General features: G+C 54.4%; 8 protein-coding genes and 4 non-coding genes across 12 annotated transcripts; 6 read left to right on the top strand and 6 right to left on the bottom strand.

Annotated features, from left to right (window-relative positions):
- Positions 1 to 20: 20 nt before the first annotated feature.
- On the top strand, positions 21 to 1,259 carry BGZ61DRAFT_527454 (PI31 proteasome regulator N-terminal-domain-containing protein; the record flags this gene model as incomplete). The annotated part of the gene is made up of 3 exons (XM_046253108.1): positions 21 to 204; positions 273 to 584; positions 643 to 1,259. The coding sequence occupies 3 exons, from the start codon at positions 21 to 23 to the stop codon at positions 1,257 to 1,259; spliced, it is 1,113 nt and encodes a 370-aa protein (XP_046111305.1).
- Positions 1,260 to 1,417: 158 nt separating this feature from the next.
- BGZ61DRAFT_411289 (armadillo-type protein) lies at positions 1,418 to 5,314 on the bottom strand. Its single transcript, XM_046243260.1, has 5 exons — positions 4,852 to 5,314; positions 3,128 to 4,790; positions 2,508 to 3,079; positions 2,333 to 2,457; positions 1,418 to 2,227 (listed from the first exon to the last, which is right to left on the bottom strand). Exons 1-5 carry the CDS (start codon positions 5,184 to 5,186, stop codon positions 1,827 to 1,829), a joined length of 3,096 nt encoding a protein of 1,031 aa, XP_046111304.1. The 5' UTR covers positions 5,187 to 5,314; the 3' UTR covers positions 1,418 to 1,826.
- A 3,217-nt stretch (positions 5,315 to 8,531) lies between these two features.
- BGZ61DRAFT_490148 (permease for cytosine/purines, uracil, thiamine, allantoin-domain-containing protein) lies at positions 8,532 to 10,335 on the top strand (the record flags this gene model as incomplete). Its single annotated transcript, XM_046250299.1, has 3 exons — positions 8,532 to 8,612; positions 8,705 to 9,014; positions 9,068 to 10,335. The coding sequence occupies 3 exons, from the start codon at positions 8,532 to 8,534 to the stop codon at positions 10,333 to 10,335; spliced, it is 1,659 nt and encodes a 552-aa protein (XP_046111303.1).
- Positions 10,336 to 11,361: 1,026 nt separating this feature from the next.
- On the bottom strand, positions 11,362 to 11,994 carry BGZ61DRAFT_279597 (Gti1/Pac2 family-domain-containing protein; the record flags this gene model as incomplete). Its single annotated transcript, XM_046238441.1, has 1 exon — positions 11,362 to 11,994. A coding segment is annotated over one exon (633 nt), but the record flags the coding sequence as incomplete, so codon positions are not given.
- A 416-nt stretch (positions 11,995 to 12,410) lies between these two features.
- Positions 12,411 to 15,418, bottom strand: BGZ61DRAFT_442140 (CTP synthase N-terminus-domain-containing protein). The gene is made up of 14 exons (XM_046244684.1): positions 15,282 to 15,418; positions 15,142 to 15,150; positions 15,035 to 15,081; positions 14,917 to 14,972; positions 14,833 to 14,867; positions 14,752 to 14,782; positions 14,632 to 14,698; positions 14,427 to 14,565; positions 14,364 to 14,371; positions 14,289 to 14,302; positions 13,999 to 14,176; positions 13,245 to 13,948; positions 12,951 to 13,196; positions 12,411 to 12,896 (listed from the first exon to the last, which is right to left on the bottom strand). The coding sequence occupies exons 1-14, from the start codon at positions 15,328 to 15,330 to the stop codon at positions 12,734 to 12,736; spliced, it is 1,746 nt and encodes a 581-aa protein (XP_046111301.1). The 5' UTR covers positions 15,331 to 15,418; the 3' UTR covers positions 12,411 to 12,733.
- A 604-nt stretch (positions 15,419 to 16,022) lies between these two features.
- BGZ61DRAFT_t38 lies at positions 16,023 to 16,094 on the top strand. The gene has a single exon. It is a non-coding gene; the product is annotated as a tRNA-Thr (tRNA).
- A 664-nt stretch (positions 16,095 to 16,758) lies between these two features.
- On the top strand, positions 16,759 to 16,830 carry BGZ61DRAFT_t39. Its single transcript has one exon. It is a non-coding gene; the product is annotated as a tRNA-Thr (tRNA).
- Positions 16,831 to 17,288: 458 nt separating this feature from the next.
- Positions 17,289 to 17,360, bottom strand: BGZ61DRAFT_t36. Its single transcript has one exon. It is a non-coding gene; the product is annotated as a tRNA-Thr (tRNA).
- A 602-nt stretch (positions 17,361 to 17,962) lies between these two features.
- On the bottom strand, positions 17,963 to 19,670 carry BGZ61DRAFT_340286 (major facilitator superfamily domain-containing protein; the record flags this gene model as incomplete). Its single annotated transcript, XM_046239296.1, has 3 exons — positions 17,963 to 18,614; positions 18,668 to 19,485; positions 19,548 to 19,670. The coding sequence occupies 3 exons, from the start codon at positions 19,668 to 19,670 to the stop codon at positions 17,963 to 17,965; spliced, it is 1,593 nt and encodes a 530-aa protein (XP_046111300.1).
- Positions 19,671 to 21,356: 1,686 nt separating this feature from the next.
- On the top strand, positions 21,357 to 23,200 carry BGZ61DRAFT_339886 (fungal-specific transcription factor domain-containing protein; the record flags this gene model as incomplete). The annotated part of the gene is made up of 3 exons (XM_046239262.1): positions 21,357 to 21,855; positions 21,915 to 22,419; positions 22,498 to 23,200. 3 exons carry the CDS (start codon positions 21,357 to 21,359, stop codon positions 23,198 to 23,200), a joined length of 1,707 nt encoding a protein of 568 aa, XP_046111299.1.
- A 1,510-nt stretch (positions 23,201 to 24,710) lies between these two features.
- BGZ61DRAFT_t35 lies at positions 24,711 to 24,782 on the bottom strand. The gene has a single exon. It is a non-coding gene; the product is annotated as a tRNA-Gln (tRNA).
- A 319-nt stretch (positions 24,783 to 25,101) lies between these two features.
- BGZ61DRAFT_95647 (uncharacterized protein) lies at positions 25,102 to 26,688 on the top strand. The gene is made up of 3 exons (XM_046257265.1): positions 25,102 to 25,394; positions 25,453 to 25,943; positions 25,997 to 26,688. Exons 1-3 carry the CDS (start codon positions 25,289 to 25,291, stop codon positions 26,363 to 26,365), a joined length of 966 nt encoding a protein of 321 aa, XP_046111298.1. The 5' UTR covers positions 25,102 to 25,288; the 3' UTR covers positions 26,366 to 26,688.
- Positions 26,689 to 26,725: the final 37 nt, after the last annotated feature.

The raw sequence follows: 26,725 nt of genomic DNA, 5'->3' as shown, positions 1-26,725 counted from the left end.
GCAGCGCAAAAGCTACACCCATGGCCGCTCCCCTCAGCACCGCCGCCATCCTGGGCGGCATGGCCGACGCCCTCCCTACACATCCCGCCGGCGACGACTCGTCCGACCTAGCTTCGTCGTACGAAGCTATCGCCCTGCTCATCCATGCCTATATGGCAGCACTAGGTTTCAAGCTTCAGGGCTTCGACGAAGACAAGAAACTCGGTGCGTCTCCTTGCGCCTTGCCCTTCATCCCCGCTCTCCCCCGCTCTCGTCTAACTGACCTGCTGCAGCCGAATGCCAGTCCCTCGCTCCGCGCCTCCCGCCCCAATGGAACACGGGCTTTGGGTCCTTGAGCTTCGTATACTCCCACAAGCAATCAGCCATGACCTTTGTCATCCGCGTGGATCGCATGGGCGGCAAGGTCGAAGTCCGCGGTCTCGCCGTCGGCGACGAGAGGATCCACCGCTTCGAGCGGACGGTGCGCGATGTCGTGCAGTCTAGTGGCCTGCCTATTCGCATCACCATGAATGGCGAGCGCGAGGACCGCAGCGATCTAGCTACCAAGCTCCGGGGCGTGTTCGTCTCGGAGGAAGCCATCGCCAGTATGTCATGCTCCTCCTCCCTCTCCCTCCAAGAACTTACAGACTGACCTGTGATTAGATATCCTCCACGACCTCAAGGTCAACATTATCCAGAAGCTCATTCCCAAGCTCCAAAGCGAAGGCTACGTCGAGACCGCCGAAGCCGAAGCCACCGCCCGCTCCGAGCGCCGCGCCCAAGAAGCCCAGGACCCCAACCGGCCCTTCCGCGGACCCGACCCGGACGCCAATATCCCGGCGCCAGCCATAAACCCGCTCCCGGACATGGCGCGCCCCCGGCCCCACCCCGTCGCCGACTTCCCGCCTCCCGGCTTCGAGGACGAGTACGAGATGAACCGCCCGCCACGCGGCATCGTCATGCCCGGCCGCTCGCCCTTCAACATAGGCCACGACGACCTGAACCCGCCAGGCCTGGGCCCCCACGATCCCCTCCGCGGCTCCTTCACTGGCGGCGGCCTTCCGCGTCCCGGTGGCGGATCTGGCATGCATCCGACCTTTGATGATCCCCTGTTTGGTGGCCCCGGTGCTGGTTCCGGTGGCTACGGCTACGACCCCCAAGCGCCTCCTGGTGCACGTTGGGATCCTCTCGGCCCTGGCGGCGGCCCTCGTTTTCCCGGCCCGGGAGGCGGTAGGGGCAATAACCCCTTTGGAGGATTTGGGGGAGGAGACATTATCTAAGTAGACGTTGAGAAGCAAAAAGTTGGGGCTGTACGATTATGATGGAGGCCTTCTTACAAGGTCATGATGACAGAATGATTAATAAATGACATCCAATGCCTTTGGCTCCTTATGCTCCGCCCGTCATGCCCTTACGTTGTAAATTATCAGGTCAAGGATATCCCATATGTGCTGTAGGCCATTCAAAAGGTTCATAACTTCGAAGCTAGGCAGGTAATCTAATTAATTACACGCTCCAACTCATCTACACTCCACATCCATTCATCAAAGCAGACCGAAGAGGCAATCATTATGACTCTTGGGTGGTGCTCGCGTCTATTTACTCTTTTTTTTCACCAGAAAGGAGATAGAAAAAATAACAAAGAGCCAGGTGATCGCGTCCCACAGTCTTAGATTTCTTTCTTCTCCTCCCGGTATCCATTAACCAAGTACGGCACGGCGGCGGTTTCTGCTGCGACGGCAGAAAATCCATCAAGAGTGCAGCTTCCGTAGGTTTCTCATCCGGGAAGATCCCTGCGCATATGCCTGCGTCATCAGGATCCCGGTCCCCGATACCGCAGGCCCTTCCTATTGCCCGGCCGAGTTAGCCACCTCGTTGAGCTTCGTCTTCTCATCCTCGGTGAGCATGTTGTACCACTCCTGGAAGTTGGCCACATTCTCCCGAGCGCAGCGGATGAAGAATTCCGTCAGGTATGCCTGGGTTTCGTCGTCTCGCTGTCGCTGACCACCACCCTCCATGAACGACATGAGATCAGCCTTAGTAGTGCCGAGGCTCAGGTCAAGGGTATCATCATCATCCTCCCAGCCCTCGTCGTCATTCTCATCATCATCGAAGTTGGCAGATGCCACGGCAGCGGCGGCAGCGTTGGCGGCAGCCCGAGCACCAGATGCAGAAAGGAGCTCCTCAATGAGCACCTTGATGATTTTGAGGGATGCAGGAATGATTGTGTATTGGTCGGGGTCTGTGACTCGAGTAGTTCCGTTAGCCTTTTGTTCTCCTCGTCTATATTGTTCGCAGAGTTGATTCAAAACGAAGTCTTGTGTTGGAATGTTGTCTAGTGTTGGGCACATACTCTGCTTCGCACGAGAGCGAGTCTTAATCAGACCATCATCGGCGGTAACGATCAGATCACCCTTGACTGAAGTCTGTGCGAGACGGGGATCGTTGAGGGAGTAGAGCTTGGACAGAGCGATCACGCTACAAATATGTCAGTAAAGTGAGATAGTACAGTGACTCCAACTACTCACTTCAGCCGGATCTCGTCGTAGCCAGCAAAGTTGACCGAGTTCTCAAGCCACTTAGCCAGAACGACCTGGAGACCACTCTCGCCCTGAATCTGGACTTGGCTCAAAAACTCGACGATATCGCTAGCACCGGCCAGAGAAAGACGGGCAAAAACGAGAATGAGGGACTGAATGAATGCTGCGGCTTGTGCAGAAGCCAGCCTGTTGGCAACGGCCTGAAGGAGCTGAGGCAAGAAAGGACCCAAGCGCTCCTGGCCAGCCTTCTCCACCAGCTCGGCGGCGAGTCCTCCAACCTCGGACGCAGAGTTGTCCTCGATAGAAGGGCCAAGAAGTCGGTCGATGATGTGCAGGCAAACCTCCAGTCCAGAGCGGCCGTTGGCGTCTTGCCAGGCGAGGACCTGCTGGTGATCGTGCTGCAGAATCCACTTGACCGTCTCGGAACCTGGTCGCAGGACCTCTCCCTCAGTAGACTCCATGAGAAGGCGGTTCAACTTGGGGAAAGTTGCTGCCACAAATCCAGCAGGCAGAGGCTCCGATCCGTGCTCTGCCAAAACAGCGAGCAGCTCAGTTGCAACCTATGACTGATCAGTTTGGCTCAACAACAATTAAAAATGGGTTCTCACGGTGACAAGTGGGTTGTCCTCTGTAAGGTTAGCAACGTCAAAGGCGCCAGTCAGGGTAGGCAGAATCTTGCTGCACAGAGCAGCGTACGACGCAGGATCGGACAAAGTGCCGACAATTTCCTCAAACGCCTCGGACACCAGCATGGTGACTTGAAAGTTGCTAGCACCCAGCTTTGCCAGCAGGAAGAGCAGATCCACGGACTGCACATCGTTGGAGAGAGCAATTCTTGTCTCCAGGCCGATAGCAGCACGCAGGGCCTCGGCCAGGGTAACGAGAAGCTCGTCGGCATCCTCCATATCGCTGGGGTCCTTTCCATTCATGTAGGTCTGGATAGAGGTGATGATGGGAACCTGTCGGTCAGGGGTGACACGTCCAGAGTTGATGAGTCCCTCGGCAGCCTTGATGCACGCGACCTGGACAACCTCTGACTCTTCGCGGGTGATACAGTCGACAATGCGGTCTAGCAGAGAAGGAGGAGTCTCAAAAGATCGGCAAAGAACACCGGCAACAAGATAACCACGAGCCCGGAGAAGCGGCTCCTCGGGTCGGTTGATGGCGAAGTCAACCAATTCCAAGTATGCGTGGGCGACAGGGTCGGGAATGGGCTTACTCATGTCCTGAAAGTCACTAACCAGCATGACGAACAAGTAAAGGGCAGACTCTTGGCTACGCCAGGACACACCCTCGCCAGTGAAGAGCGTCTTGGTGTAGCCAAACAACCCATCGATCGTCTTCTGGTCGAACCACTCACCCATCTTGATCAACAAGTCTCCAGCAGCAGTTCGAGCAGTGTAGTTGGCAGTGACAGAGGTCTCTTCAGCCAGGTACAAAGAGCAATCGATATCCCACAGATCCTCCTCCTCTCGGGTCACCCGAGAGTAGGCGACGAGCATCTTCATGATCTCGATCATCCACGGAACATCTTGAGCAGAGGCATGAGCGTTCAGCTGGCCGTCAAGCTCGGCCTGGACGGGGGGTGCTCGGAAGCACTGGTTCAAGAAGTCCAGCTCCTCAAGGATAAGGAAATCCAGGGTGTAAGGAATGCTGTCCGAGTCCTCCAATCTTCCTTGGGCGTCGTTCTTAATGTAAAGCTCCTCGTGAGGGCCCTGCATGAGGGTAAGTTCCTCCCACACCGCGCTGAAGAAGGTGGTGCTCTGAGGAAGGAGCAGGTTGGGGAAAACACGACGGATTCTCAACAAAGTCTTGACAACCTGGAGCTTGAGAGCAATGATGCTGTTCCAGCTGTCGGGCTGGGAGCCAGTGGTGAGGTCGGCATCGGGCAGACGGCTCTTTAAGACGGTGATGAAGAAGGGGTTCCACTCCTTGAGGAGTTCGTCCGCAAAAGCGCGAACCTCTTTAGCATGGTCCTCCTTGATCATGTTCATCAGATCGAAGCAGCCACGGAAGATGGAAATGGCCAGGGCTCGCAGCATGGGCTTTCGGTTCTCGTTGAGGGCGACTTCGGTCAGGCCCTTGGAGATATCACGAGCCATGGAGAAGAATTGGTCTTCGCTCAAGCTCTCTTCGATGATATCATTCAGGACCCTCAATGCACCGTGGAGTTGGGCATCGGTGCCGGTAGGGATAACACCGAGGACGGTGGGGAGGAGGTGAGGCCACTGTTCGGGGAAGTCATGGATGGCAATCTTGCCAACGGCGTAACTGTACGTGGCACCCGGTAAGCAATTTGATGTTTTGGGAATACCAGCGCCAAATAGCGTACCTAGCGGATATCTTGACTTTTCGGTCCTCCTCAGGGCTCAGGGCGAGGTCGAGGAGGGTCTGCTTGAGCTGACCGCGACTCTCGTCGGCGATGGGGATCGGAGGCTCGCTGTCATCCTCCTCGGCGCTCCAGTTCTTCTCGATGAATAATCGGAGGTTAGTGAGGGCGGCCTGACGGATGCTGGTATCGATGGAGGTGTGGGCGGCGACGTTGGCGAGAGACAGGGGAAAGGCGGGATTGGAGCGGGCGCGCTTGAGCTCGATCTCGGCCTGCTGGCGGGGCGCCTGGTCGGGGAGCTGGGTGTTGGCCAGGAGCTGCACCAGCTGGTCCTCCATGATTGCAGTAGGTGACGCTCGCTGGGCAAGGGGCAACGGAGGATATTCGGAGTGGGGTGAAGGTGGCGGGGAGAGAGAAACGGGTGACGACAAGGAGGTGGATGAAGTTGAAGTTGAAGCTGGCGTTGGGTTGGCGTTGGCGGGGGCCGGCTCGATGGTGGGGGAGGAAACAGAAAAGCGGGCTTTTGTGAGTGGCTGGACGCGCTCTGCGCCCAGTGCTCAGTGCTCCAGTACGCTGCGTGCTGTAGGCGCCCAAGCGGCCGAGCCACAGGGCACAGGGCACAGGGGCCGTTAATTAGTCGTCGGTCGTTACCAACGATCGCGGGGCAGTTTGTTTCCAAAATTTCACGTGTTTGCTGTTTTGCTCTCCAAAAACTTTTTAGGGTTGCGGTGGACCAATCGCTACGGGACTGCTGGCGTCGGGTCAGAGTACCGACTGAAAGAGACTCCCAAAGACATCTCATCATTTCCCAGCCAAGGCATTCATTCATCCAGGCTCCGGATGTAGACTCGATCCAAGCTGGCATTTTTCAATGTATGTGGATCCAAAAGTGGGAGAAACCTCGCCGGTGCTGAAAATCGGCTTGGCTTGGTACCAACCAGGCGGTGACACAAGACATCCATCCACATGCACCAGCAGCTCATTTAATGCACTTCCCCCTCAACACCAAAGGGACAACGGTTCCCAAGATACATTATACCACGCTAAGGACGTCCCAGGTCCCGACATTCTGGTTGCCCTATATGGGATGGGTAAGGTGAGCCTGTATGCATCCAGGGTCCTCGGCATGGAATCGCGGTCTCGGATGAACGGGAGGGAGTTGGTCGAGGTGACTCTCAAGACTACTCCATCCAAAGGCTCGAATATTCACGGTCTCGCGCAGAGCTCGTCGCAGTCAAGCGCGTGACCGTCATATCGATACCGCTATTACTGGGCTCAAGCCAACCTGCAAAGTGCACATTGTAACCCCACCGTCACGGCATCGGCAAGGGCAGTTCCACGGCTTAATGGCGGCGTATGAAAAGGCGATCGAGGTGGAACACACATCGGCACTTGATGCGGCCTGAGCTCGTGCTTTATCCTTACCGCTGCGCTGCATCTGAGGCCAAATTCCTCGGCAGTAGGTTACCCTGTACGTAATAATGCATTAAAGATGCATCAAATTTGCATGCTGCACTGAATCCTCTTAAATAGGGTATTGTGTTGAGCAGACAATTAGTGATTATCTCCTTGAGAAGTGTGTCAAAAGTGAATGTCTCGAAAACATACAAGTTCCCCTCCTTGAGGTTCTCGCGGGCCAATCAGCGGCGGGGGATGACGGGTTGCGACGGTTTTCCCCCATTGCGTACATCGTCGTCCCGAGGAACTGCGCATCTCTTCATAGCTGCATGCGGAGCTGGCCGCTTCTAAATGGGGCATCAATATTGAGAGCAGGGTATGTCTGCCCAATATCCGTCCACAGCGGCAGCTTACATGAAGCTACCAGGTCGTATGAGGTTGACTGGCCAGGCCCCGGTCACGAGGACCCAGACCCTACGCACGGTACGCACGACTCAGAGAGACTGGTACGATCTTGAGACCACGGCAACGTATTCCGGTCCGTATTCTCTCTCAATCGCAATCACGTCAATCGTAATCACGGCGAATCCATCCCCTCGTAATAGATTTGGTATCAACATCCACAAAGATAGGCTGTGTACTGCAGTCCATCGGTGTTAGAGCGGTCTTATTCGCAAGCCACAGAGGAGGGCATCACACGAAACAGCGCCGAGCTGAACAGAGTTTGCGCGTTCGGGATGCAAGATAAACGCCGCAGCCAATCGCGCGACCTTGATCGGCAACCCAGGGCACCCGCGAAATTCTGGAACGTCTGTGGTGTGGCGGGTTCGCAGCCGGATTGTCGGAGAAGAGGCAGACTACGTACCGTCTTAGCCACCGAGGAGTGGAACGGGTGTATAGATGCAGAGATGCAAAGATGCGGCGGCGTCGACAGAGTACCAGCCTAGTGCAAGAGCCGGAGATACGTGCATTGTATCTGGGGAGGTGGGTTGACTCGATGAGATCGAGTAATACCTTTCTTCTGCCCGCGCGCGATAGAACTAACAGGCTTGATGTGACGCTGCATTATCTTAGTCGCATCGTTGTGTTGATAAGAAGACCGTGGCCAGCCAATGGCAATGCGTCTAGTGGGCCAACACGGGGAAGCCGTCTCTCTTGCAGGGCTCCTGCTCAGATAGCGACCTGGGAGCTGGGGCCTTTCCCCGGGAAGCAACCATCCAAGAGACCATCCAAGAGACCATCAATCCAGCGTAACCTCTCCTGTTGCAGCATAGCAGCATGGAAGCCGCCCGGAACGAGCTCTAACGTCGCCCCAAAGTTGCCACTAACGCTTCGTTCCCCAGGCAAGGCAAAGGGCCCGGAAGCTTACTGCTCCACCACCGCGCGCGCCTCCCACCCTCATTCCTCCACCGACAACACCACCACAGCCATGTCCCAAGACTCTGTTCTCGTCTGGCCTCCGTATGCGGCAACCTGAAGGGCCTATCCGCGACTGTCCAGGCCGATCCAGGACCCATGTGGGGGGTTTCCCTCCCACCTTGGCCACCCCTCGCTCGCTCGCATGGATACTTGCTTCTGCGCCTGTCCCAACCACCGGCCACTTAGTGCCACGGCATGGTACTTCGTACCTGGAGCCGCTTGCTGGACTTCGATTAACATCAGGGCATCGGACGAGGTAGCTGTCAATTAGCAGCCGGCTGCTCGACCGACGACCTCTTTCCCGATACGGATCCGCACCCCCGGCGGCGCCCTCGTCATCCATTCACACTCCGGCGCCCCAGCCCTCCCCATGTCGAGCGCGGCCGGCGGCCAACCGGCCTCTCTCCTCGGGCGGTTATCACCAAAGCCCGGGCCTTGGGATGGGGGATGCGTAGAGTGGGTTGATAGCCAAGATGGACGATAAACAGCTCTGCTTGACACGCCGATGGGGACGCTGCAGAAGGATCCTCCCCATGCAGCAAAGATAAATACCGGCGATCCCCTTCCCCCTCAACCATGTTTTGCGCATTGAAACAGCGGGGAATCACACAACGGTTGCAACGCATTGCTTGACATTAATCTCCCCTCACACTGATTGATCTCGTGTGACCCATCCTGTCTACTTCACGTCATTGACCCGCCCCGAACCTACACTGAACGCCTATATACCCTCAGCTGGCGCCACTCAGCAAGCTTTTGGTTCCTCTACTTGATTAATCCGGCATTTATCTTGCCAATTTCGAGAGAGAGCCCCCTCCCAAACCTCTACCCCATCATCCGCCTCCCGTCTCCCGCCCGTCCACAAAATGGACTCGGGACCGCGACGCAGATGGGTCGACAAGCTCGCCGTCGAGGCGGAGCCTGGCCTGACTCCCGCCCAGCTTATGGTACGAAATGATTACTCCCAGACCAACCGTCCAGGAGAGATCCCCGACTGGAATGTTGAGATTCTTCGAGAGCAGTGCTGACTTCCACCCAGCTTACCAACCATGACTTGAAACCCGTCGAGAAGGAGCGTCGTCAATGGAGCGCCTGGAACTTTGTCGGCTTTTGGATTGCTGACTCTTTCAACATCAACACATGGATGATTTCTTCCTCAATGATTGTGGGTGGCTTGTCGTGGTGGCAAGCGTGGATCTGTGTCTGGATCGGCTACACTATCACCGGTATTTTTGTGGCCATGAACGCTCGTTTCGGTGCCATGTATCACATTGGTTTCCCCGTTGCCAACAGATCATCCTTTGGTATCTGGGGCAGTTTGTGGCCCGTCTTCAACCGTGCTGCCATGGGTAAGTGCCTACTCTCGGTTTCCTGCTGCAACAAGATGCTAATATTTTCTCAGCCTGTGTCTGGTACGGAGTACAGAGTTATATCGGTGGGCATTGTGTCTACCTCATGATCCGCTCCATTTGGAAATCTTGGGACCGTGACACGATCCCCAACAGCTTCTCTGAGAGTTCCGGCACTACGACTGCCGACTTTGTCTCATTCTTCCTTTTCTGGTTCTTGTCTCTCCCGGCCATCTGGTTCCCTGTCCACAAGATCCGCCACCTTTTCACTGTCAAGGCCTACATTGTCCCTTGCGCCGGAATCGCTTTCCTTGCCTGGACTGTTTCTCGCGCTGGTGGCATTGGACCCATTATCAAGCAGAAGAACACGATCCACGGCAGCGACCTTGGGTGGGAGATTGTCAAGGGCATCATGTCCTCGATCGCCAACTTTGCCACTCTAATTGTTAACGGCAGCGATTTTTCCCGTTTTGCTCGCAAGCCCTCGGATGCACTCTGGTCGCAGATGATTACCATCCCGTTCGGCTTCGCCCTCACGTCCTTCATCGGCATCATCGTCTCCTCCTCGTCCACGGTCATCTACAACGAAGCCATCTGGGACCCTCTTGATCTCCTCGAGAACTTTATCAATGACGGAGGCTCCGCTCAACGCTTCGGTGTTTTCGTCATTGCCATGGCATTTGCTCTTGCTCAGCTGGGCACGAACATCGCTGCCAACTCCGTCTCGGCCGGAACCGACATGACTGCCCTGTTCCCTCGATACATCAACATCCGTCGTGGTGGATACATCTGCGCTGCCATCGGTCTTGCCATGTGCCCCTACAATCTTCTCACCGACGCCAACCAGTTTACCACCTACCTATCCGCCTATAGTGTGTTCCTGAGCTCCATCGCTGGTGTCATGGTCGCAGACTACTATCTGGTTCGAAAGGGTTACTTGGAGATCAAGGAGCTGTACGACGGCCGCAAGTCTGGTCCTTACTTCTACACCTGGGGTATCAACTGGCGAGCTTATGCTGCTTACATTTCGGGTATTTTGATCAATGTCGTTGGCTTTGCAGGAGCTATCGGCCGTGACGTGCCCATCGGAGCCCAGTACATCTACAACCTCAACTACTTTTTCGGATTCGGCATCGTTTGCGGCATGTACTGGACTCTTTGCAGGTTCTTCCCCGTCCCGGCGACCAGCGATCGATGGATGGAGGTGGGCGATGAGATTGATGATGTGCGGGTGGCCTACAATGCTGACAGCCCGAGTTATGATGAGGAGCATGTGACCGGAAATTCCAAGGGAGTTGATGGGATGCCAAAGCAGTTTTGAAGCAGACATTATCGCAAGTTTATGACTTATTATGATTAGGGAGTAGATGGTAGAGAATTGATATGACAAAGAGAATAACCACGCGCACAATGCCAACTTGCCATATCCTGAAACAAAAGCTCTCACAAGATCCCGATGTGGCGATTACCCACGTCGGCAATAGGGTAGCTAGATAGTCTATATGAGTGCATTATGAAGTTATTTGTTAATTAGGCAGGTCACTAGTTTGCGTTTTATCATAATACAACGAAATAGAAGGCTACAAAGTCAGTGATATTATTCCTTTTCTTTTACTTTATTAAAAAATTATATTAAACCAGCAATACCAATACAAACTGAGAAAATCGTCGATCAATACGAATTACCAAGGAAAAACTGAGCAAACCACTAATTACCACGAACCAGTCCATTGTTTCCCACTGGCCATAGACACCAACCGACTCATCGTCCTCCTTTGCCTCCCAGAATATAATTCAGCGTCGCTCCAAGCGTTGTAGCAATGACAAGTCAAAGCCAGCTCGTTGGGTCTCAGTACTGCTGAGATCCCTCTAGTGAACCGCCCGGGAAGTTATGCGCGTCCTGGGAGCCATCTTCGAAGTTCCAATTGCTTCCATTTCCCTCTAGCCCGAGTAATTGCGAGCTTCCTTCATCCACCCTTTGGCCAAGTAGGCACGATGCGTCCATGATTCTCCCTGCCTCCGTCATCGAGCTGAAGGCCATAGGCGAGGCATTTGCCACGAAGGCGGCGGGTGAGCTGGGGATTGGCATGTTCCTAGGAATCGTTCTGGCTGGGTCGAGGAGGTAATTTTCCTGAACGGGGAGCGCGACGCTAGGGTTTCCCCAATTGACGAAGGAGTATTGTTGCTGCAGCTGCTGCTGTTGCAATTGCTGTTGTAGCTGATGCTGCGGCTGCAATGGGGAGAGTTGTGGATGAGGTGGGGAGCTGTAGTGCGTCGGTGGTCTCTGTGATATCTGGCTAGGGTAGAAGCTGGAGCCCATTTGGTCGTCCGGGCCAAACTCGACCACGTCGATCGGCGCGCGGAAGTTTTGAGGAAGTATTAGGTCGGAATGAGGGATGATGTTCCGGAGGTCGACGTGCCTGGTCGGCGTAGTCAAGCGCCCAGACATCACATCGTCGACATTATAATAGCTGACTAGGTGGTGTGATACGCCCTGGAAGTTTATGCTGATGGTCTTCTTGACTAGTCCGTCATCTTTGAATGGGTATGAGTCAATTAGAGACCCTAGAAGAGATCGTTTCAGATCTTTGTCGCCAGGATCCGAATCCATCGCGGATGGGAAACCCATCTGAGGCTGGGATGTATTGTTGCTCTTGCTAACCCCGTGTTGGGGCTTCTTGTTCTTCCGCAGGACTCGCTTCTTCTCGCCAGGGGGAAAGTCCTTGAGCTCGCGGTAGATGAGGAAGTTGCCCAGTATGCGGCTGGGGCTCCAGGAGACGCCATCGGTCCAGCGTTTAATGCCTGAGGTGTGCCCCTCGTAGATGAAGACATTCCCGCTCTTGATGAGCTGCTTTCGTTCGCCGTCGTGTGGTCTGCGGGGTACGTGGCTCAGCTGCCCCGAAAGGCAAGCCTGGAAGAGGACGAGGGCATCCATCGTGGAAGCGATGTGGCCCTCGAAGGTGGGATTCAGAGGGGTCATGGCCGAGTGCGTAACTCCAAGGCAACCCAACCTTGGCAAGGAGGAAAGATGAAGCAGGGAGATTTAAGAAGAATGAAGCGTTTCAAGCCCTAAAGTGCGCGGAAATCGGAGCATACGTGGTAAAGTGATAGAGTGACGTTGGCAAGATTGACTCTGGTGCAGAAGTTTAGCCCGCATGACACACATTGCGAGGACGGACAGCAGGGTTGGAGACAAACGGGTGCAAGAACGGCCTCCTGACAAACGTTAAAATGACACGTCCACTCCACTCAGTACGCGAAAGAGATCACATGCAGGTAGTGAGGGTTAAATGGTGCTGTCGACGCGAGGAAGGGGGCGAGGAAGGGGGCGAGGAAGGGGGGAGGAGAGTAAGGGGGAAAGCGAGGCCAGTGCCCGCGTCCAGGATGTACCTATGCCTCAGTCGTTGAAGTTTCTTTTTTATTTCCTTGTTGCTCAGATATCCTATTCCTAGATGAAGAGCAGTCCTCTATGGTGTGTATTTTCTTTTACTCCTATTTCTTCCTTGAGACGCCCAGCCACCCAATGTGACAAAATGCGATAAGTGCCCCGGGAAACTGCGGTCCGATCAGAGACTTCACGATAGTGTAGAAACCCTCATTGTCTCAAAGTCTCACGCGTTTCTCGGGATAAAGATGTGTTGATCCTCCGTGCCTCTACATCCATAAATCAATCCAATGGACCATGTCTAGCGTTCTACGATTCACAAGCAAGCCATCACTTAGAAGTCATGAGCCTCGCCAGCTCCATTCGCCTGGCTTTCCCTCTTCTTGTGCGCTGCCTCGATCATCTTGTCGAGACATCCCACGCTCGCCGCCACGAAGCCCAGGAAGCTTGGTGCCGGGTTGAGAACCTTGCTCTTCAGTTCCGGGTGTGCTTGCGCGCTGGTTGACAAACTTAGTAATCTTCGCCACGGACATCTCAAGTACATCACTTACCCGACAAAGAAGGGGTGATCCTTCAGCTCAATGGTCTCGACTCGAACACCTTGGTCGTCGAGAGAGGTTACGATAAGCCCGGCCTTCTCGAGCTGGTCGATATATTCGGGGTTCACCTCGTAACGGTGTCGGTGACGTTCCTCGATAACCTCGGCGCCTCCGTACATGCCACGGAGCTTACTCCATTCCGTGCCAGGCTTGAAGTGAGATGTGCGCGTGCCGAGTCTCATCGTGCCGCCCATTTGCCTGACATCATATGTCAGTGTTTGCCTTTCAACATGGCGGGTGACTTACTCCTTAGAACCCTCCGGCATGAAGATAATGACCTGGTGCTCTGAATCGGCCAACATCTCCTCAGATGTCGCATCCTTGATACCCATCACGTTGCGTGCGTACTCGATGACAGCCACCTGCAAGCCCAAGCAAATTCCAAGGAAAGGAACCTGTCGCTCTCGAGCCCACTTGGTGACCTCGATCATTCCCTCCACTCCTCTCGATCCGAAACCACCGGGAACAATGATGCCCTGGGCCTCGCAGATGGCCTTCCAGGCGTTGTGGTACTTATTAGGGTCCTTGGCCTGCATGGCGTGTTCGAGATGCTCAGAATCCACCGAGATGAGGTTCAGCTTGCGGTCGCATCGCATCGCCGAGTGTTCAAGCGACTTCCGGACACTGAGGTAGGCGTCGTCAAGGCTGATGTACTTGCCGACCAAGACGATGTTGACTGGCGGGAGGTGCTTCTCTTGGACAACAGTCTGCTTCCACAAGTCCCAGAGTGCCTGTCCCTTCTCAGCCATGCCTGGCGACAGCTTGGGGTTGTCAAGTTTTAGGCCTTGGACTAGAAGCTTGAGCAATCCCTCCTCTTGGAGGAGCAAGGGGACTTGATAGATGGTGTCCATGTTTCGCACACCGATGACTTGCTCGTACTCAACTTGGCAGCTTCGGGCAATCTTCTGGATGGTGGCGTCATCAAGGGAACGCTCACATCGGCAGGCAATCTATGGAGGAATTAGATTGTTCCAAAGGTTTGGTGAGGTTTTGTGCCTACCACATCAGGGATCAAACCGGCACTTCGCATTTGCCTGATGGCGTGTTGGGTTGGCTTGGTCTTCTCCTCTCCGTTGATGATCGGGACGTATGATACGCCGATGCTGAGGAAGTTGTCTTTGCCGAGTCTATGTCTGAGCTGCACGAGTGCCTCGACGAAGGGGCCAGACTCAAGATCACTAGGATATGTCAGTGGCGCACTCTCAGGGGACGATATTCCTAGTTGCAAACAAAGAGTCCAAGGAGATCATAAGAAATCGGTAAAATGGACAAATAAATAAAGACACATACCCGATTGTGCCACCCTAAAAGCGTACAAGTTAGAGTCAAAGATATCCTTAGGCGGCATGTCATGGGAGAACGTACCAACTCAACTAGAGCATAAATTAGTATATTTATATTCGCGTTGTGATTCTTTCAAGAACATACCAATGCAAACATCCGGCTCTTCTCCAGAGTCGTCCACCGGGATCTTGGCGACGGATTCGATCGCCTGCTGGATGGCGTCCGTGATGTGGGGGACAACCTGGACGGTCTTTCCCAGGTAATCTCCTCGTCGCTCCTTCTCCTGCACAGGGGATATGTTAGTCGCCATTAACCTGCGTCAATAACAAGCAATATTGGTGGTTCGTACAATGACCAACTTGTAGATCTTGCCGGTAGTAATGTTGCTCTCACGGCTCAATTGAATGCCGAGATATCTGTCCGCCACATCAGCAATGTCGTCTACAACCTTCGAAGTAATAGACCCTACCGTTCATAGTTTCCGAGATCCAAGTCCGTCTCTGGCTTTTGTTAGTTTTATGTTTTTTAGAAGCCCAGAGTCCTATCTTACCGCCTCCGTCGGCCAGAACGAAGCACTCTCCATGCCTAGGGAATTTAGTTAGCAAGTGTCATACCAGGGATTCAGAAGACGTACTCAAGCGGGTTGAGCGTTCCCGCATCCAGGTTCAAATAAGGATCACACTTTGCGGCCTGTTTGTGGCGTGAGCAAGATGTCATAGTCGCGAACGGCAGCGGTGGTGTTGTGAACATACCGTGACGCGGAAACCCAGGGACTTGAGTAGAAGTCCAGAGCTACTGGCTATTACAGTTGTCAGTGGACGAAAAAAAAAGCAAAGTAAAAAATCATAAAATGTCTTACCAATAATTCCTAACGATTCAAGTCAGTAAGTTGATCCAGAAAGTCGCGAACGTGGGTTAATGGGTTTGGCGGTGGGATTGTCACAAATCGCAGATCACGGCGACAGCGACAACAGGGAATATGTGTAGCAAGGAACTCACCTTTGCCAACGCCACTGATGACTCCGCCGGACACTAATACCACTTTCATCTTGAGATCCTTTGGTATTCGGCTTTGAGGAGTAATCGTTGTAATGGAGGGAACGCTGCTGGTGAGATTTGCTGGAGTTCACGACGACACGACAAAACTGTGCCTGTCACAAGGAAAACTTTGCGACCGGAGCGCATGCTGACTAACAAGGTGGTGGAGACACTAGACTAGGCGGCTCCGGGTGCCTATTATCCACTAAATTACAGCGACCTTTCAAGAACAGCGGCCTGACTCGTAACGTTATACCCGATGCGGTGCAAGCTTTTCTGAGCAAACCTTCTATTGGTGTCACTTCTGAAGTATTGGTTAAACCAACCACAATGTCTAGAACATCAGTGAATCGTGACCACCACTATGTCAAGTCTCGGTCAGGTGCCGCGTCTCCAAAATCACAGTAATGTAAGTCAAAGGATTGTTCGCGCGTCAGTGTGGTTGGTCAGCACCGCCCACGTGATCTGGTATCCGTGCAAGTCTGTAATTGATGACGCCAGGCAAGCTAAGCCTTACAAAGGCTTGGCCAAAGGGGATGAAGTCGAGTAAAAATAGACCTCTCATTAACCTGAATGATAAATGGACTAAAGTTTCTCATAGATACCGTACGAGGGAGCGATTAATGTCACGACACACATATTGTTGCTGGACGGGCACGGGAATGTCCTTCCTGTACACCAATTTGGTGGCCGGCAATCACCGCCCCGTTGGCTAAGTGGTATAGCGTGTCACTAGTAATGACAAGATCACTGGTTCGATTCCAGTACGGGGCAATGCAATGAAGACTATCCTGTCTGATCTCTTTTTGAGGATTGGTTTGTTGAACCTTCATTTTTGCCCATCCATATTACTCTCCTGGTGCGTGTGGCTGACCGAGCCGTGACGTTACGTCCGAAAAATTGTTTTGTTTCGGATGGCTACTATGGCACGAACTTGTAACGCCGCTGTAGGTGTGCTGGAAGACAGGTACATTCAACGCTTACAACACGCGGGAGACTCTCCGTGTTAGCAGTGGCGGCACCTGGAGATATAATACGAGTGCTGACGAGTAGAAAAATGTGTGCATGGTAAGTGTGGCGTGTCCTATCGGCCCAAAAAATAAGCAGACGAAACAGGGAGAAGAAGAATGAATGTACAGCAGCAACATCGTTTTGGATTCAGGCCGGGCCGTGTTATTAGTGAGCATCCCACACCGCCGACCAAACTGCAACTGTTCCCCAGCCACGCACGCAGTCACCACCCTGAGTGGATGGAGGACTTGTTTCAATTGCCAATCTATTCTCCTATCGTGATGCGCTTTTTTATATCTGGGTTCTTTTTATGTGGCACCGCAGTTATGTGGAGCATACAGCCCAGAGAGCCTTGGTCTTGGTCTTAGCTGGGAGCCGCGACAGAGGCTGCCCGATATCAGCATCAATTTGAAGGCGACCAATCACAGCCCCGTTGGCTAAGTGGTATAGCGTGTCACTAGTAATGACAAGATCACTGGTTCGATTCCAGTACGGGGCAGTACAATTGAGGCCATTCGGTTGATTCTCTTTTTGCGGTTTGAGGGGATGGTGGCTGGTGGCGAAATCTTTTTGGAGGTTGTTTGCTGGTGGGGGATCGGCGCCACGCCAGGTACCAGGTGTGGGAGCATGTTCTGGTGCGTAATTGTATCAATTGAGCTTGGCTAGCGAAGCCGCTTGATATGCACTGTGACGTTCAAAAACAAGGGAAGAAACCGTGTGGAGGGGCTGTGGTGGAGAAGAATTGGAGATATATGTCTGTATCTGACAATGGTTACGAGAGGTGATGCAGACTGACGTTTCGATTGCGTATACTTGTGCAGATCGCAATGATAAAAGGAAGGGATGGGCTGACAGCTCACCCAGTTTGTCTACCGCTCGACATGGATCCCGAACACCGGTGAAAGGCATCCATCATTATTGTTCTTCAACAACGACAAAAAGGAAACAAGTCAAGCTTGCCCCGTACTGGAATCGAACCAGTGATCTTGTCATTACTAGTGACACGCTATACCACTTAGCCAACGGGGCTTGTTGCTTGATTTGATGCCGGTTCGAATTGGAAAGGGGGTATATAAATCCCTCAGGGGTTGTGAAGCGAAGTGGCGTGGTGGAGAGACTACAAGTCTAGTACAACGGGTGTGAATAGGATACTACTCTCCGCATGCAACTTCAAAACGCGAACAAGAATGTGATGAATGAACTCCGACAAAAAAACCCAGGTGTGTTTTCAAATTTCACTTATAATTGTAAGAGAAACGATCAGTTTGTGGATGTTCACGTCAAAAGACATAGTGTTGATCAAAGGAAAGTCTATGTTTGCTACCCTAGATGCATGCAATTGATGCACTTTTATGCTAACTATACTCTTTTACCCCCGGCATATCTATTCCATCATGAATTATTCTAATCCCTGCCCATATTCCTCAATGGACAGAACTCGCAAAGCAAAGTCGTAAATAAGGATCGTTGATGCTTTTGGCCCCTCCGCTATTCCATGCTGGACTCCATGCTGGAGCAATTCCCAATTCCCAATGCGCTTTTCCAATGCAATCGTTTTTAGAACCCTGTCCCATTCCGTCCCACCCAAGCTCTTTTTCATTTGTCGTAATTTCCAATATCGTTTCATTTTATTAGTTGATGCTGCGTACCTCCACCACAGCTTCTTTGGTCTCCTTAGCCTCTTTGGCCTCCTCAACATTCTGAGGCATGGGAGAGTCAGTCTCCGAGTCCGAGCTGGACAGGTCAGACTCCGTCTTGTCTTGCACCGTCTCTTGAGAACTGGCCTTGCCCAGGTCCACGAAGAAGCACATGATGAGTGCTACTACTCCAAGGCCAACTCCGATCCAGAACATGCCCTTGTACTGCGACTTGGGGGCCATGCCCATGCCCTTGAATTTTCCCTGCACCACCGAAGTCACAGCCAGGAAGAAAGCGCTGCTGATAAAAATGGTGATGTAAATGAGGGCACCCGCCATGCCCTGGTGGTGGCGTGGCAGGCTGGTGGTAAGGAACACGTTGCCCACGGTCCACAGAACATCGACACAGGCGGCCTCAGCGAGCATGGCTGGGAAGACCCACGCCCAGTAGTTGGGGTGATCGGGCATGAGGGCGAAGAAGAGGACGGCAACGATCTTGCAAGTTCCAGAGACGATGAGAAGCAAGCGGCCCGGTAGAATGTGCAGAAGGAGGCCGCTAGAGACGGCAAGGAACAAGCCACCCACAGCCCAGGGAGCGAACCATACAGCCGCGGTCATGGAGTCCTTCTTGAGGATAGAGATGATGCTGGAGCTTGTTAGCAAAGAGTGAGGAGATAAGTGACTGGAGAAGACACTTACTAAAAGTTAGAGTAGAATAGATAGATCGAATAGACACCCCACGTGAGGAAGAGAGTGACCAGCATTCTCTTCATGGACTTGACCTTGAAGATTGTAGGCGGAATTAGGGGCGCCTCAGCCTTCCAGCCCTCAACATAGACCGCAGCAGCAAGGAAAAGGATACCGGCGACGAGAGAGACAATGATCTGAGGGGCGGCCCAGCCCAACTTTGCCACGCGGCTGTCGGTGATGGCATAGATGATCAAGATGAGGCCAGGGACCATGGTGCATAAGCCCCACCAGTCCATCTTCACGCCACTCTTGCGAGCCTCAGCGTAATCGCGGGGCGCGGTAAGGAGAGATCCCACACAGCACATCATGGTGATGATGCCTCCCAGCCAAAAGTACCACCCCCAGGTGAGAGCCTTTTGGGACACGCCGCCAACGATCATGCCCATGAAGAAACCCAAGGGAGACAAGGCGCCGTAAAGGCTGAACACCAGGTTCTTACGGGGCCCCGGCCTGTAAATCCGGCCAAGCAGCGACATTCCCGCGGGGAGGAACGCCGCAGCTCCAAGGCCTTCCATGGCTCGGCAAAAGACAAGCATAATGAAGGTTTTGCTGAAACCGGTGATGATGGTCCAGGTGACGAACCAGATGATACCGGCATGAAAGACGATATATCCACCATACATGTCCGCCAAGCGACCAAATGGGAACAAGAAGGCGCCAGCCATTAGAGTAATGACACTAGACGGCCACGTGCGAGATGCCTCCGGGATGTCCAAAGGGTCCATTAGCCCTGGCAGGACTACCTGGAACCCACCGATGAAGAAATCCTACGAAACACCATTAGTGACGGGCCTAAAACCAGCCGGGCCGGTTTTGGATAGTTACGTACCGCCATTGACAGGCACATCAACATAGAGCCCACGAATATCGCCTCGGTCAATGTTGACGAGAACACATCGGGACGCTTGCGACCCAAAATTTCGACATCGAGCTCTTCAGGAATCTCGTCCATCATCACGACGATGGTGGACTCGGAGTTGGGCCGGCTGTCATTTATCATCGCTGATGGCAAAGGACTTGGCGGGAAAAAACAAGGGGAAAAATATATGTAAAACTCTAGCAAATCGAAGCCGGCTTGATGGACTATAATGATGGACTGGCGGGGATTTGGAATGGATCGCTTCGAAAATCACTGTTGGCGGCACAAAGACTCGAGTAAATAGATTTCCGAGAATTCGAGAGATGTTGAGCTTCAAGGCTTTAAGGATGCCAGGCTGACTTCGAGTGTCCTTGATTCAAAACCTCATCTTCTACAGCCATCTGGAGCTCTTCTTATAGTTGGTCCCTAGGCCACTTGACCTGGACGGCGGGTGCCGACATCGCGACCCTCTCATGGTGCCCAAAGGTCCGGGCACGATGGTGACAGACTGGCTCGAACAGACGAAAGCTCGCCAAGGTGAAGCCTTGGCGGTGTGGTCAACGCACGAGATGTTCCTTGATTCCCTCTTCGGGCAGTTTCGATGTCTGGTACTCTCCACCTTGTTGCGACGCGTCGCCACCCTGTGTCATAGCTAGCGAGATGGTGGGAGGAGCCAAGGTCAGTCAATGTGTCATAGAACAGTGTCGACAGTGCGACTCCGGTCAGCAAGGACGGGAAGCAACTATCGTGAGATTTGGCTGTGGAGGTTGTGGAGGTTGTGGAGGAGAAGGGTGCAGGAATAGGGTGGAGGAGGAGGGTGGAGGGAGGAAACAAAGCTTCTCTCCCCGTAAAGAAAGTTCTTCGTGCCTCGTGGGCTCGCGAGTCGATGACAAGGGCTCGCTTGGGCAGAAGCGCAATAGACCAGCCCTGACGAGCCCTGACGAGTCCTGATGAACCCTGGCCGGCCGGACCAGCGACGCCGGCGAGAGGCTCTGGAAGCGGCCAAGCTGCGCCCGATGAGAGGTGATTTCCCGATTGGGCGATTGTGTCACCTCTGGCTGGATGACGGATCAATTCGAATGGAGCCATATTGGAGCCCATGTTGGAGCACGGTTGGAACTACCATGGAACGCATGATGGAGCTTGATGGAGCATGCTAGCTAGGTAAGGTATGTATGCTAGAGCAAAGCCCCTTGGGATAAGCTTTCTGCAGACTCTGGGGCCATGGCCGTGCCGGTCGGATGAGGGTCGACGATGAGGGTCGACGATGCAGGTCCCGAAGCACCGGCTGCACGATGTGTCGGATGGTTTCCTATTTCGGCGGCGTCGGAGTCGGCCATAGTCGGATTTCGAAGGTGCGAGGCGGGGCCGAACTGGGTGCGGGAGCTTGCGGAGGGTGCGCGAATGAAGGCAGGTGCGAGGCGAGGCGAGGCGAGACGAGAGCGTCAGAGCGACAACCTGAGGCGATTACATATACCGAAGCACCTAATCTCAGTAAATTATTACCTAGTACTAAGTAGCTAGCACCTTCTCGCCGAGTCATGGGATCCCACTGAGACTGATTCCCCTACTAGCATTCAGGACTCAGCAGTCAGCACACCCAGCCGGCTTCCAGAACAAGAACAAGTCCCAAACCCCTCCCCCGGCCCCGACGCCCAACAACGATTCTCTCCAGGACCATGACCATGACCATGACGGCCCTGTAGCGTCCGCCCTTTTCTGCTTCATTGCTCCATCCTCCATCCCCAGAACGCCTACTGCGCGGGCAGCGTTTGGCGCATGCCGCCAAGCAACAGCAAGCCGTGCCACAACTGCCGTCGTCGACGCCTGCGCTGCGACCGCTCGTGGCCGACATGCCACAAATGTGCGGTCTCGGGGCAGGACTGCCTCGGGTATGGCAAGGTTTTCGTCTGGACACAGGGGATTGATTCCCAGGGCAATGTCAACCCGCCGCCCGGACGGAGGGCGGCCGACGAAGGTGGCCCGGCCGGCCAGCCGCAGCAGCTCAGCCAGATGGGCCAGATGGGTCAGACGAGCCAGATGATGGGTCGTCAGCTAGACCAGCCGCCTTCGGATTCCATCCCGACCTCGACCAGTCCAGGCATGGATGATGAGATGGACATGTCCGGCGAGCACCACTATCACCAACAGACGTACCAACAGACGCACCAACAGACGCACCCGCACCAGCAGCAGCTACCCTGGCAACGTCCTGGAGCTTTGACCGATCCCCTCTTCCAGGACCTCGATCGCAACTCACGATACTACCTGGCGCACTGTTCGTGGCGTCCCCTCCCTCTCCCTGACCGTTGGATCCGGCACTAACGCATGCACCAGTTGCCGACCGCGTGTGCAAAGACCTCGTGGTGCGAGACACGCCTGAGAGCAATCCCTTTCGCGAGCTGCTGCCGTTGACGCGGAATCACCCTCTTCTGCTGCAGATTCTCATCGCGACATCGGCTATCCACTGGTCCAACATCTTCCGCCCTAATTACACCATACCTGCCGGCCTCACCGACCCGGGCGGCCATCTCTCCCTGCTTCGCTCCAAGGACCTTGTGACCTGTCAAGCCCTGATCGATGCATTGACGGCTAAGCAAAAGGCCATGAGCCACCTGCGCGGGGTGCTCGACACGCTCGACCCCGCCGGCAGTGAGGTTGCATTGGCCGCCATGCAGCTTTTCATCAAATTCGACCTAATCGATCTCGACAAGTCCGATGGACAAAGCTGGAAGGCCCATCTGGAAGCTGCCACGAGCATCATGGCGCTACTCAGCCCGGACAGCTCCACCAGTTCCTCCAGTAGGATGCTGCGGGACCGGGTCATTTCCGACTGCTTCATGTAAGTCCTTTTGGTCTCGACCGCGCCGACGAGTCGTCCCGGATCCGGTGTCGCTAACACGCGTGACCCCAATTATAGCTACCACATTTTGGGCTCGACACTGGCATCCGGGGGGCTTGCAGCCCGGATTGCCCGCCACGCCTTCGAGTTCCTGCCAGTCATGCAGCGGGTCGAACTAACCAGTTTCCTGTCATGTCCGACGGAAATTTTGCAAATCATTCTGTCAGCATCCCAGCTGTCACATGAGACCCCGTGGGCAGATTCTTTTCTCCCAGCGGCTGACGAAGCGCTGTCACTTATCGATCAGGCGCTTACGATGGACATCCCGGCGTGGGCCGCTCACCTCCAGAGGCACGGCAATGTGACGGACTTGGAGAGTCGTGTTCATCTAGCTTCGGCGCACCGGTCCGCGGCATGTCTTTACATTCTGCAAGCGCTGCCATTGGTGCGAGCGGTGAGGCCGGTTGACACGGATGTCCTCGTGGGCGACATCTTGACCAACCTTGCCTTCATTGGCGAAGATGACCCGTACTTCAAGGCCACGTCATGGCCAACCTTTATTGCTGGCGCAGAGACGCGTGATCCCGAGAAGCGAACGTGGTCGTTGACTCGGTTGTTTGCCATTTGGGAGATCTGCCCGTGGGGCTACCTCTTCACAGCCATCGAGATGCTCAAGGCAACGTGGGCGCTACAGGACTCTGGCAGAGGGCATCAAGAGGGGGCGGGGGTTAACTGGCTGCGGGACCTGCGAGGGCTTGGGTTTGAGCACTTGATTGTTTGATTTGAGTCTAGACTTGGGTCTTTGGAACTTTGGGATTTCTGAACCCGGCTCGTTGAGACCGGGGGTTGGATTCACTGGAGAAACTGGATGCACACGTGTTGATAGATGGAGAACAAAAAAGTTTGTATGGTCTGCAAGATTGATAGAATGCGGAAAGGAGACTCAGTTACTGCATGCCGTCTCCAAGAGCCATGGGACAGGAAGCTTACAGACCGCCCAATTAGATAGTTGCCCACCTAGACACGTTAGAGGGGGAGCTTGAGCTTACCTTGATACTTCCCAACCCACATAGGCAGGAGAAGACGAAGCGAGGCCTTCCTTTCTTCCATCCAGCAGCTAATGCAACCGGGCTCTAATTATCCACCCTGACCACTCCCCAACTAGCAGAAAAGCCCCCATCCGATTCCCACTCTACGCACCAACATGCGGCGGACCCTGCGCGGACCGAACATGCCAGCCACCGCAACTAACAACTAATTGCAGTGAGTCAGGATGTAGATACAACACTGAGGTAACATACGGTACTGTAGATGTGCGGTGAAGTGGCCTGCTACTGCTGCAGTCTGCAGCTCGAGCCGCGTCGCCCGAAATGCAATGCACCGCCGCCCGTGCTCGGCAGTTTTCCATGGCTTCCCTGCTTGTTGTCCTGGTCGTCGGGTTCGTGCGTGCCGTTGTGAGCGTGAGCGAGCTGCAGCTGTTTTTCTGACCGTGTCTGCATGTCTCCGAAAAAGACCCTGAGACTCCAAAATCTCCATCTTGGGAACTAGTTGCGACTCCACAACTGCCATCTAAAAAAACCGCCCAACTCGGCCGAGACCGTTCTGGTTCGGGAGTCTGCCCACCACGGAGCCCGAAGAAGAGAAGAAAAAGAAAAAAAAAATACATTCCCGCTTTGACGACAGCGGGGGGGGGGCTTGTTCCAACTTCCCCTGCCCCCCTCCTTCTCTTCTCTCCCATGTTTCGCTGTGTCTTGGTCCAGGCTCTGCTCAGCCTCTCTGCCTCTCCCTCTTAGAATAGCCGTCCCATTCGTCGAGATGCTGAGATGCTGAGACCCTGAGACAAGGGATCGCCCTGCCCTGAAGCTGGAGACTCGGAGGTTTCTGCTGCCGCGCCTCCGGACTCCAAACCCCAAACACCGCGATCCCGTTTCAGCACAGCAGCCCCCACCCACCGCAACGCCAAACTTCCGGAGCCAGTCGCATTTTGCGCCTGGAAACGCTGGCCCGCTGCTAGAAGCATTTCACCGGGAAAAGAAACCAAACTGCGTGATCGCGCCCCGCGCCGGCGATCTCACGGACCCGATCTCCAACGCCGTGCGTGTGATGTCCTTTGCCGCCCATTCGCACGAAGTTCTTGGCGTGTTATATGTTTTCCTGCTCCCAAAAAAGAGTATCCAATCGCCTGTGGCAACTTACACGCTCGCAAACCACCACCAACCGTGGCCATCCGACCCATCGTCATGACCCACACAAAACCCCCCCACAATGGATGGAAACGGGCCCAAAAAGAGAGGTCGTAGAGGGAGTCGAACCCTCGCTGGCGGAATCAGAATCCGCAGTCATAGCCGTTAGACCATACAACCGTGGAACGATGATGCCGGACCAATCGCAAGCGGCTCATGAGGCTGGGCGCGAGATGTCCCACACGCTTGGACACCACCTCCTCGGGGGCGTCACCAAACACGCTGTTTCTTGCCCGTCTCAATTGACCTAGAATGGTGTACTTCTGCGAAACAAGGCCGCACCATCATCGCTCCGCCACAGAACGCAGGAGTCGGCCGTGGTTGTGACCAACTCGAGAGCTTCAGGAGGGCTCCTTCAGGAGGCAGGAGGCGGGAGCCTGGATGGAAAACTTGGCAATCGAGGACTACAGGTTCAGGATGGCTTCACGTTGCCTATATAACGTTGAGCCCGTCTTCACCAATTCGTCTTTTTACCATCAGCATCAGCCTCCGACATCTTCAGTCCTCTTTCCTCTATAATTCATTCTATTCTCAAAGCCCCGGTGGCTCTTTAACATTCACTTCACACGCTAGTCGTTCCTATTTCAATCACTTACTTTTCCCATTCCTACTTCAAATCAACCAAGATGCGTTTCCAGATCTTCTCTGCCGCTCTCATCACCGCCGTCTCCGGCCACGGAGTCGTCACCTCAGTTGAGGGCGCCAACGGTGTCTCGATGCCCGGTCTGTCCGGTAAGTTACTCCAGCAACTCACCCCACTTGGAAACTAGAGACTCACACAACTCTCTAGTTGCGGATGGCACTCCCCGTGACTGCTCTAGCAACCGCTGCGGCTCTCAGGCCGACACTTCCATCATCCGGGACCGTGAGATCGCAAGCGGCGAGGTTGGCCCGCTTGGTCGAACCGAGGGCAATGGGCCTGTTGATCCCGCCGTCATGATTGCCGCCTTCATGGGAGGCAACAGCGCGGTGCCGGTCAACAACGGCACTGGCACTGGTGTCGAGGACAATATCCCCAACAACATTGGCGATGCCGCTAAGCACCGTCGCAATGCCGCTCGCACCGCCCGCCGGGCCGCACAGCGCCAGCACTCTACCCCCAAGCGCCAGCTTGGCAAACTCCTTGGCGGGCTCCTCGGCGGCGGCGGTGGCAACGACGCCAAGGGAGAGAAGACAGAGCAACCTGAAGAGACTGCTGTTGCTGCCAGTGCTGGCGAGGGTGCCACTTCTGGTCTGCCCACTGCCTCAGATGATGGTGTCGTCACTGTGATGTACAGACAGGTGTGTAACTCTCACTCGAGAATGACTTTCAGCTACTGACAGACAATCTTCAGATTAACCAAGACGGCGCTGGCCCCCTCACAGCCGACATCGACGGCACCTCTGGCGGCGCAGACGCAGCTGCCTTCAAGACCGCTGAGGTTGCCCAAGATGTCCCCGGAATCGGCTTCGGCGGTCTGTCCCTTGCCACCAACACCGACTTCCCCGTGCAGGTCCAGATGCCCCAGGGAATGACCTGCGACGGTAGTGTCGGCGGCGCCAACAATGTCTGCATCGTCCGCGTCCGCAACAGTGCTGGTGCCGGACCCTTCGGTGGCTCTGGTGCCTTCACCCAGTCCACCGCTGCCCGCAAGCGAGCCATTGCTTACCGCCTGAAGAAGCGCATGGCCGAGAAGCGCATGGCTGCCAACCTTAAGGAATAGACGACTAAGGGCGGGTACCAGAGCGTCGATTCTTGGGAACGGGATAAAGAATGGGAATGGGAATAGATTGGGGTTTGGGGGATCGGTTGGCAATACGGGGACAAAAGTGGTCACTCGGTTGTAACCTAACAGTACTCGAGGAATAAAGGACACTTACGGCGATAAATCAGCTAATGCTGGGAGAACTTTCTTGCGCCTAACAGTGATTTTGTGCACCATTGCATTCGGTGGTGTCTCTCACAGGACATTTTGTGAATGAGACGATGCAACAAGTGATAAACCAACGAGTGGGAATGATTATGATCCAAGAAGCCGGTTGGCCAACAGCACGATTGGAACTATGAAAAGGGCCTGGGGAAT

This window comes from Ilyonectria robusta (genome assembly GCF_021365365.1).
Source record: "Ilyonectria robusta strain PMI_751 chromosome Unknown BGZ61scaffold_2, whole genome shotgun sequence".
Lineage (NCBI taxonomy): Eukaryota > Fungi > Ascomycota > Sordariomycetes > Hypocreales > Nectriaceae > Ilyonectria > Ilyonectria robusta.
This window is presented reverse-complemented; position numbering and strand designations above follow the sequence as displayed.

What these genes read in the sequence shown, in the direction of transcription:
- BGZ61DRAFT_442140 (XM_046244684.1), bottom strand. Translation starts at nt 15,330, where the DNA reads ATGAAAGTGGTATTAGTGTCCGGCGGAGTCATCAGTGGCGTTGGCAAA. An exon ending in GATCTCGGAAACTATGAACG is followed by an intron (nt 14,699 to 14,751) that starts GTAGGGTCTATT and finishes TGTGGCGGACAG; the next exon opens with ATATCTCGGCATTCAATTGA. An exon ending in AGATCTACAAGTTGGTCATT is followed by an intron (nt 14,566 to 14,631) that starts GTACGAACCACC and finishes TCCCCTGTGCAG; the next exon opens with GAGAAGGAGCGACGAGGAGA.
- BGZ61DRAFT_95647 (XM_046257265.1), top strand. Translation starts at nt 25,289, where the DNA reads ATGCGTTTCCAGATCTTCTCTGCCGCTCTCATCACCGCCGTCTCCGGC. An exon ending in CTCGATGCCCGGTCTGTCCG is followed by an intron (nt 25,395 to 25,452) that starts GTAAGTTACTCC and finishes ACAACTCTCTAG; the next exon opens with TTGCGGATGGCACTCCCCGT. An exon ending in TCACTGTGATGTACAGACAG is followed by an intron (nt 25,944 to 25,996) that starts GTGTGTAACTCT and finishes GACAATCTTCAG; the next exon opens with ATTAACCAAGACGGCGCTGG.
- BGZ61DRAFT_411289 (XM_046243260.1), bottom strand. Translation starts at nt 5,186, where the DNA reads ATGGAGGACCAGCTGGTGCAGCTCCTGGCCAACACCCAGCTCCCCGAC. An exon ending in AAAGTCAAGATATCCGCTAG is followed by an intron (nt 4,791 to 4,851) that starts GTACGCTATTTG and finishes TGCCACGTACAG; the next exon opens with TTACGCCGTTGGCAAGATTG. An exon ending in TCGCTCTCGTGCGAAGCAGA is followed by an intron (nt 2,228 to 2,332) that starts GTATGTGCCCAA and finishes GAACTACTCGAG; the next exon opens with TCACAGACCCCGACCAATAC.